The 10128-nt window shown below is 37.9% G+C and overlaps 1 protein-coding gene across 1 annotated transcript; it reads right to left on the minus strand.

Moving 5' to 3' along the window:
- Positions 1–9442: 9442 nt before the first annotated feature.
- On the minus strand, positions 9443–9829 carry LOC140511292 (calmodulin-alpha-like). The gene has a single exon (XM_072620362.1). It carries the CDS (start codon positions 9827–9829, stop codon positions 9443–9445), a length of 387 nt encoding a protein of 128 aa, XP_072476463.1.
- Positions 9830–10128: the final 299 nt, after the last annotated feature.

The raw sequence follows: 10128 nt of genomic DNA on the forward strand, positions 1-10128 counted from the left end.
CTTAGAAATCGTCATCAGAAACCCTCTTAAAAAAAAAACAAAAACATGAAATAGAGACTTGGAGAAATGGGGTGTTTTCTTGGTTTGTTAATTAATGTTGCCAACAATGTCTCACAGGTACTTAATTGTAGGGTAGGGACTTAAATTTAAGTTTCATTGTACCTCTTTGTGTAATCTCTTCAGTACAGTAGTAAAATGCCCCGGGATAGGTGCTATATTAATGGAGAGATATGATGAACATGGTACTTTGGGAAAGTTAACCAATCAGAAGTATGGGAGATGAATTGGAGAAAGAAAATGATGAATTTTGGCATGACAAATGGACAAACAGTGAAGTGGGCTACTGTTTTGCTTGGGCATACATCAAGGGTGTGACAGATAACCTGGTAAAACTTGTCAAACCTGAAGATGGTGGGTAGCTTCCGCTAATTCACAGGGGTACACATGACACTGTCAAGAGGAAGCTGGGAAGTATTGGTAATATTACGAACTGTTGGGCAAGAAACTAATGAACATAAGGTCAAAGGTGGTGTTGTGATCACTGTTATTCTGTGACGATAAAGGCTTAAGATGAAAAATACTGTCAAATGAACAGTCAATTAAAAGATGGTTTCAGAGACGTCTGCATAACTCCCTTCCACATCAGCTTTACTTTGCAGAGAAGACAGAAATATTAAATTATGTCCAGGTGTGGAGCAGACCTCACAGGGGCCAGAAATATCTATAAAATAGCACATTTATCTGGATTCTAGAAAAATCTAGTGAAAAAAAGTTAAATTGACAGATTTTGGGGACTTAGAAAAAGGCATATGTGCTTTATCATGCAGGGTACAATAACAATTAAATTTATAATAAAAGATAACATTCTCTTTGCCCAGGAAATATCAAATCTATTTATCCAACCATGGCCTCGCTCAGGTGACCCAATCTCACATCTAAAACTGCCTACTTGACATATCAAACTGTATAAAAAAACTTCTATTGGCTTTATAAGATAGTCATACCCTGCCTCTTTCCTAAGTTTTCAGTCTCTTAATACCTTACTTTCACCTCTATATGCTAAGAATCATTGAGGATCAAATGAGCAATATTTATAAAATGCTTTGCGTAGTTTATTGCAATATTTTCTTTTTATCAGCTATCTCTCAGAATAGTTCATATATATGTATATTAGTAAATGATATATAAATGATAATTAAAAGTTGAAAGATCTAGCCTCATTGATATTCCTCATTCAAGACACTCCATCTTTTGATTCCTGATTATTGTCGGTAGCTGTCCTCCAGGCCTGAAATTCTTCTTCTCCCCATCTCTACCTACTGAATACCCTAGCTTTCTAGTCCCAGTTGAAATCTCAAATTATAAAAGATGTCTTTCCTAACACTTTAAGAAAGTAGTACATTTAGTAGTACATTTCCTCTGTTAATTAGCTCCAATATTGCCCACATATATCTTGCATATAGCTTGCATGTTGTTTCCCCCATTCTATTGTGAGGTCCTTGAGATCACAGAAAGTCTTTTGCCTTTCTTTGTATCAAAAGAAATTAGCACAATATCTGGCACATATTAAGTATTTAATAAATGCTATTGATTGAGCATTAAAAAATTATGACATTGGATGTCTATAATTCATAAATTACATGTAATTAATTATGTATAGACACCTCAATTAAAGGAAACTGTTTTTACCCAATAAATATACTTGAGTTCTCATGTGATAAGCCTCATGCCTGAAAATGGCTCTAGTAGTATTAAATAATCAAATAACAAAATTTATAAAATTAATTGAAATAAAATTAGCATTGTGTATTAAACACATATACTAATATAAAAAAGGAGGCAATGTGAGGAAGACACATGATCTAAAATATTTAATAAAGATCTAGAGAGAGAGAAATATAAATTATATTGTCACTCAGGTCATCTGAGAATCACATGAATAAACAAAAGTGTGAAACCTATGAAAAGCTAAATAACGTATGCCTGGCAATTAGGCAAATAAGAAATGAGGAGAAACTTTAGATATCAGAGAGGTAATACATGTGTTGTCTATAGTAGACCATTACTTTGCGGAGAACATATGAAAAGGTAAAGCTAAGGTAGTATGAACTAAAATTTTTTGAGAGGAAGTGAGTCAAGAATAAATAGGAAACCTTCAAGAAGTTATTAAATTTTGTTTTTCAGTTAATAAGTAATTATTTTCTGTTACTCCCAGTTTGCCAATTTAAACAGATAACACTTGTAATCTGTGATTTGGGCCCACGTCTAAGTAGTGCTTTGATGTAGAAATTCTCTTATAGTCATATATATGTATATATATATATATATATATATATATATATATATATATATATATATATATATATATATACATACATATATATATATATATTTACACTTTATATAAGTACAACTCATTAACAATCATGAAAAATGATTTCTGATATTATAATATTTTTGAAGGCCTCAGCCCCAGTTTACGACCTTGCTATCTCTTTTATTCATTCAGAAGGTGAATAATCTCAAAAAACGTGAATTAAATAAATCACCTGTGACATGTAGCTATGTCAAATCTTTAGCTTTCTTTCTCACTTATAATACTGTGTATTAAGGCATCACTGCAGAAGGTATGGGTTGCTCTTTCAGGTCTCTAATGAAAAGAGAGTGGTAGTTCCTTAGGCAATTAAAATAATGTTTAATATTAATAGATATTTAGGGAATTTATATCACCTTCATTTTAAAGAAATGTGACTAACTTAATTAAACAATTTCTCATAGATCAAAGAGATTATCTTATTGAAGCAACATTTAGAGTCAATAGGAAGATTTAGAGATAGGATAGTAATAGAAGAAATGATTGACAAATGAACCAAACTGGAGATTAATAGGAAACAGAACACTGTAGGACATGGTGATTGACAGCTGCTCTGTAAGAATTAACTTCTTCCTATATTCTGTTTCATTTAGGATACTACATGACATGTTTGACAATATATTACATCAGTTTTCAAAAAAATATGGAGGATGAAATTTTAAAAAACATGATGCACTAATCTTAGAATAATTTTAGCTGTACTCAAGCTCAAAATAAGTTAAGATGCTAAGGGCACCGTAGTGCTCCTTTACCTCTCGGTATTTTTCTATATTGGGGAAAATAACAGATCAAAGAAATACTGGAACTATTTTTCATCTTGGATGAGATGATGATAATGAATGGTGATTAGAAGGCAAAATGTGTATCTCTTATTTTATGCTATTTACTCTTTCAAGGAAACTAAGCTTTGTCTTGGAAAAAGTAGAAAAATATAGCAAATTGGGAGCTGAAATCATCTAGTTGCCTTTGATGCATTTAAGCTTCAGGTTAATTGCACAAGAGAACTGAAACATCTAGGAAATGTGATTTTTGAGTTGTTGCTCATCTTGGGGAATTGGACCATAGGGAATAAAAGAGACAATGAAGAACTGAGGTTGGAAAAATGCTAGCAGTTTTAAATAAAATCTAGTGTTAAGAAGAAGAATTCAATGGTTTCAGTTCTGGGAGCAAAGATGGAGGAGTGATTGGTAATTGCTCTCTCCCTCTCCTTGTTGCCTTTCACGAGCAGAGAGAATATTTCCTTGGGAAAACCGTGTAAGAGTAGGAGCAGCAGAAGGGATAAATAGACTCTCATTTCATGAGGTTAAAAAGATAGATAAGAAGGGTCCCTCTTCTGGTGGCTGAAGGCAACCAGTGCAGGATCAGAGATGTCCCAGACAGCCCCAACTCCACAAACCAGGAGAAGATCCTAAGCCCCAGGAGAGTGAAGCCAGAAACTGCCAACACCAGCAGCCCATGCCTGCCTCAGCTCCCCAGGGGAATCAGGAAGACACTACCAAAGACAGCAGAGTCTGCCTATGCTCTAGTTTAGCAGAGGAGACCTGTTGGGGCTAGACCACCCCTCCACTACATTTAATGAGCTAGCTCCATGATAACTGAGGGGAAACCCAAAAAGACCTCACTTGGCTTCTGCTTTCAAACATCAGCCAGCTCAGCACCAGGTAAACTGTAGCATTTTTCCTTCTACCTGAAAGAACCGGAGGCCAAAATGCAGAAAGTCTCAAGTTTTAGGCAAATAACTTGTACAGAGCTTCCTGTGCCATAGACACAGAGCTCTACTATAAAAGCCAGGAAAAGGGTTGTTATCATGAGTAAGAAGCAAAGCAGAAAAGAAAAGACCAAGGAATCGTTCTATGGGGATAAGGACCAAAACACAAATACCAAAGAAGTCAACATTGAGGCTCTACTTCCATCTGAAAATTCAGAAGGGAATATGAGCTGGGCTAATGCACAAAGAGCCTGCTTGGAAGAGCTCAGGAAGGATTTCAAAACTCAAATTAGAGAAATAGAAGAAAAACTGAAAAATGGCTTTAAAAATATGGAAAAAGAAATCACAGAAAAATTTAAAATCACAATTGGACAAATGGAAAAGGAAATAGAAAACCTAACTGCTGAAAATTACTCCTCTTAATGAACAATTGGACACATGGAAAAGGAGATGCAAAAGTTAACTGAAGAAAACAATTTAATAAAAAAAAGAATTGGGCAAGTATAAGCTAATGAGTCTATGAGACGTCATGAATCAGTCCAACAGAATCTAAAGAATGAAAAGATAGAAAAAAACATGTAAAATGTCTAATTGGAAAAACAACTGACCTGGAAAATAGATGCAGGAGAGAAAAATCTAAGGATTGTTGGTCTACCAGAAAGCCATGATGAAAAAAAAGAGCCTGGACAATGCTATCCAAGACATCATCAAGGAAAATTGCTAAGAGGTCTTAGGCCTAGAGAGCAAAATAGTCATGGAAAGAATGCACTATTCACCTCCTGAAAGGAACCTAAAACTAAAAACACCAAGGAATATCGTTGGCAAATTCAAGAACTATGAAATGAAAGAGACAATACTGCAGGAAGCCAGAAAGAAACCATTCAAATATCTAGGATCTACAGCCAGGATTGCACAGTTCCTGGCAGTTTCTACATTAAGAGATCAAAAGGAAATGGAATATGATATTTTGTAAGGCAAAGGAGATGGTACTACAACCAAGGATCAATTGTCCAGCAAAGTTGAGCATAATATCTCAGGCAAGGAGATGGATATTCAATGAAATAAGACATTTCCACACTTTCCTGATGAAAAGACCAGAACTCAATAGAAATTTTATCTTCAAATGCAGATCTGAAAAGAGGAATGAAAAGGTAAACAGGGAAAGAAAACTTGGTACACAATTTGGGCAAACTGTTCATATCCTTATAAGGGAAGATGATACATGGTAATCTTGAGAACTGTATACTTATTAAGAAATGTAAAAGGGATATAAATAGATAGAGGGAGTGGGTATAAATTAAATGATGTTATGATAGCAAATGTGATTTGAGGGTGTGGAGGAATTGTAATGGGAGTTGTGAAAAGGAGAAGGCAGAAAAAAATAAATTCCACCACAGGAAGAAGTAAAAGTGTATTACAGTAGAGTGAAAGAGGAGAGGGAGATGAGCATTGTTTGAGAGGTACTCTCACCTTAATGGATTCAAGGAGGGTACAACAAACTCACTTAAGTACAGAAAGACAACTAGCTCTATAGACAGTAGGAGAGGAAAGGGGAAAGAAAAGGGAGGGAAGGCTAGAAGGGAGGGAAGAAATAGTAAGGGATAGGGAGATTAAAATAGAGGGGGACTGAAATAAGAAAGAGAAGACTGAGGGAGGCTGTGGTCAAAAATCAAAACTCTATTGTGGAGGAGAAGGGAAAACTAAAAGCCTAAACAAGGGGAAAGGGGATGGAGTGAAACACAGAAAGCAATCATAACTGTGGATATGAATGGGATGATCTCTCCCATAAAATTGAGTCTAATAGGAGAATAGATTAAAAACCATAATCCAACAATGTGTTGTTTACAAGAAGCACATTTGAAACGCAGGCATACAGTCAGACTAAAGGTACAAGATTGGAGCCGAATATTTTGTGCTTCAACTGATGTAAAAAAAAAAAAAAAGTAAAAACAAAAATAGATGTAATCAAAAGAGATAAGGAAGGAAACCATATTCTGCTAAAAGGCACCATAGGTATCAAAGCAATTTCATTACTAAACTTACATGCTCCAAGTGGTATACCACCCAAATTCTTAGAAGAGAAATTAAGGGAGTTACAAGAAGAAATAGACAGAAAAACTATACTAGTGGGGGACCTCAACCTCCCACTCTTTGAACTTAATAAATCTAACCTCAAAATAAACAAGAAAGAAGTTAAGGAGGTGAATAGAACTCTTGATAAGGTATATATGATGGATTTCTGGGGATAGAAAGGAATATACTTTTTTCTCATAGGTACATGGCACATATACAAAACCTAACCATGTACTAGGCCATAAAAACTTCACAATCCAGTGCAGAAAGGCTGAGATAGTCAATGCATCCTTCTCAGATCATAATGCAATAAAACTTATACATAATCCAAGGCCATGGAAATATAAACCAAAAATTAAATGGAAATTAAACAATGTAATACTAAAGAATGAGTGAGTTAAACAATAAATTACAGAAACAATGAACAACTTCATTCAAGAGAATGACAGTTATGAGACAACTTAACAAATCCTATGGCATACTACAAAAGCAGTTCTTAGAAGAATTTTTGCATCTTGTAAGGACCACATGAATAAAATAGAGGAAGAGGAGATCATTGATTTGGGCATGCAGCTGAAAAAGCTTGAAAAAGAACAAATTGAAAATCATCATGTAAATACCAAATTAGAAATACTGAAAACCATGGGAGAGATTAATAAAATTGCAATTAAGAAAACCATTGAACTAATAAATAATAAAAAGAAGACTTTTTTGGAAAAAAACAACAAAATTGATAGACCTTTGATCAATTTGATTTAGAAAAAGAAGAAAACCAAATTACCAATATCAAAAATGAAGAGGGGGAACTCACCTCCAATGAGGAGGAAATTAAAACAACAATTAGCAGTTACTTTGCCCAACTGCATGCCCATAAATTCCATAATCTAAATGAGATGCATGATTACTTTACTTTTTTTAATTTTTAAAATATTTTTTATTTATTTTCAGTGTTACACAATCACTGCTATACAACCTAGATTCTTTTTCTTTCCCTCCCTCCTCTCTACCTACCCCCTCCTTCCATGAGACAGCATAAAATTTTATATAGGTTCCACACTTACTTTCTTATTAAATACATTTTCAACAAAGTCATGTTGTATAGAGGAATTAAAATGAATGGGAAAAATCATATAACAAACCAAAACGTAATACAAAAGTAAATGATCTGCCACAATCAGCTATAAAATTCAATAGTTCTTTCTGTGAATGTGGATGGCATTTTGCCTTAAAAGATCATCGGGAATTTTTTTTCTCTTTTTTCTTTTCCAGGTAGTCACTGTATTTTACAGGAAAACATTGATCTGTATTTTTCTTCACAGCTTGAACTGAACACAATATTGCCCAGTTTAAAAAATAGAACAAAACAAAATAAGACCACTCCCCAAACAACCACAGGCTCATCACACCTTGCTTGCCTAATATGGTCCTCAGCTGGGTTCGTAGCTCCCCTTATCTTGAGAGGAAGGCACCAGGGGGTGGTTCAGGAGAGTGAAATCTCTTGCGTCAGATGGCCTTCCTCCTTGCCAGACCTGAGAAGGGTCAGTTTGATCCACCTGGGCACTGGGGTTAGCGGGGGATGTGAGAGTGAGAGAGAAAGGGAAAGAAGAAAGAATCTGTTATCTGGCGCTCAGTGGCTCTCACTGACTCGGCTTTGCTGGTCTCCCACTCTCAGCCACTGCTCCTCTGGTTTCGCCTGCTGCTCTCAGGTTTCGCAGGGCCCTTCAGCTATGCTGAGCTGGCTGTGCTGCTGCTGTGGGCTGTGGGCTCATCCCCACTGAACAGATCCTTCCAATGGACCTTCCAGTCTGTCCTGGGCTCTGAATCTGCCACAGTCTGTCTCCCACTGGATTCTGCACCTCCAAAATTTGGTCAGATTCTCCTTTCAATGGTATCCGAAGGAGTTTGTCCAAGAGCTTAGGTGAGTTGTTGCTCTCACTCTGCCATTTTGGCTCCGCCCCCCAAGAAGAAAGAATCTAAAGAGGAAAAAAGACCAGTCTGCCCATGGCTCCTTCCTCATTTCAAATATTAAGGTAAGAGCAAAACGACTGTTGTAAAGGAGAGTTTGCTGTTCATGCTCTCTGGCAGAGAGATGGGATGACTAGCAGAGACCTAGCACAGACCTTGAGAGCCATAGACCTACAGCCACAGCAAATCACTACAGAGACAAGAGCGGGGCAGAGGAGAGGAGCACAGACGGGCCTCAAAGGGTCTTCTACATTACTCTTATTGCAACTATGATCAATAATGTTAGTTGGGTAACCCCTCCCCCCCAAGCTATACATGGATTTTTTCCTGAAAAAGAAAAAAAATCAAAGAATTGGGCACATTGCCACGAGACCATGGACACATTCACTTAAACTGCAGGGCTGGAGCAGAGTAAGTGGCTGGCGTGGGGAAAGAGGCGGGGGTATTAGCACCAAATATTTACAGAACAGTTCAAGAGATTGCTTTAGGAGTATGGACATTTACAATTTATGCAAAGTACCAAGGGAGCAGGGACACCTCTCTCCTCCTCTCCCACAGGCCAAACCTTGGTCGAGCCAGTCGCTAATGATTTGAGAATAAAAGCCAATGGGTTTTGTAATGTTGTCCATCCCTATCTCATTTTCTTCACTTATCCTACCCCTAAACAGTGTCCAGAATTTCCTTCTCCTCAATTTCAAGGGCCATGTGAGGTGGCACCCCATTTTCCTCATGCCAACCCACCACCCACCCTAACATCTCATGTTGGAGCTCCTCTAGACCTTTCACCATGGTCCCCCAAATGTTTCGAAGACAGAACCACAGTGCCAGACACATGCAAACATTTAAGGAGTTTGGCTTTCTTGCCCAGGTAGGAAAGGACAGTCTTCCCACTCTGCTGCAGTTCTGGGTATGCGGCCAGCACCGGCCACCGAAAACAGGGTAAGAAATCCAAGGGAGAGGAGGAAACTTGCAGGGAACCACGGAGGCATAGATTCGCTGTTTAGCTTGGTGGGGGTGAGGGAGGGTGTGTATGAGGGGCTGGGATGTCTGAGGGCAGAGAGGGAAGAAGGAAGGGGGGAGATCAAAGAGCAGTCATGCAGCTTGGGACAAATCTTGTGTTGCTGTATGTCTGATTCTCAGTCGTCAGTCAGGGTTGGCTTAGAACCAGGTTATGCGAGTAAGAGTGTCACAGAGAAAGAGTGTGCAAGAGAGAAGAGAGAGATCAAAGGAGAACGGGCACTGCCAGCTGCCCGGGGCCTTCACTTTGTGTTCATCATCTGTACAAACTCTTCATAGTTAACTTTGTCATCATCATCTATGTCCTACTCTCGGATCATCTCATCCACCTCCTCGTCAGTCAGTTTCTCCCTGAAATTGGTCACCACATGACGAAGTTCAGTGGCGCTGATGTAGCCATTCCCATCCTTGTCAAAGACACAGAATGCCTCTCGCATTTCTTCCTCGCTGTCTGTGTCCTTCATCTTTCTTGCCATCACGGTCAGAAATTCAAGAAAGTCAATGGTCCCATTTCCATCTGCATCCGCCTTATTGATCATATCTTGAAGTTCAGCCTCATTGGGGTTCTGACCCAGGGACCGCATCACTGTATCCAACTCCTTGGTAGTGATGGTCCTATCTCCATCCTTATCAAACAGGGAAAAGACCTCCTTGAACTCTGCGATCTGCTCCTCAGTCAGCTGGTCAGCCATGGCCTTGCATTGCAATGAAGTTCTAAGTCTACCAGAAAAAGTCCTCGCACATTGTTGTTGTTGCTCTGTAGAAAGTTCTCCTGATTCTGCTCCTTTCACTCAGCATCAGATCATATAAGTCTTTCCAGGCCTTTCTGACATCTTTCTGTTCATCATTTCTTATAACACAATAGGATTCCTTAACATTCATATGTCACAGTTTATTCAGCCATTCCGCAGCTAATGGGCATCCCCTTGATTTCCAGTTTTTTTTCCAGTAACTTTCTGCTTAGCATTTCATGCAAGGAGATGGACATTCA

This window comes from Notamacropus eugenii, chromosome 6, assembly GCF_028372415.1.
Source record: "Notamacropus eugenii isolate mMacEug1 chromosome 6, mMacEug1.pri_v2, whole genome shotgun sequence".
NCBI lineage: Eukaryota > Metazoa > Chordata > Mammalia > Diprotodontia > Macropodidae > Notamacropus > Notamacropus eugenii.

Excerpts from the sequence above, each read along its gene's own strand:
- LOC140511292 (XM_072620362.1), bottom strand. The coding sequence starts at position 9,829 with ATGGCTGACCAGCTGACTGAGGAGCAGATCGCAGAGTTCAAGGAGGTC.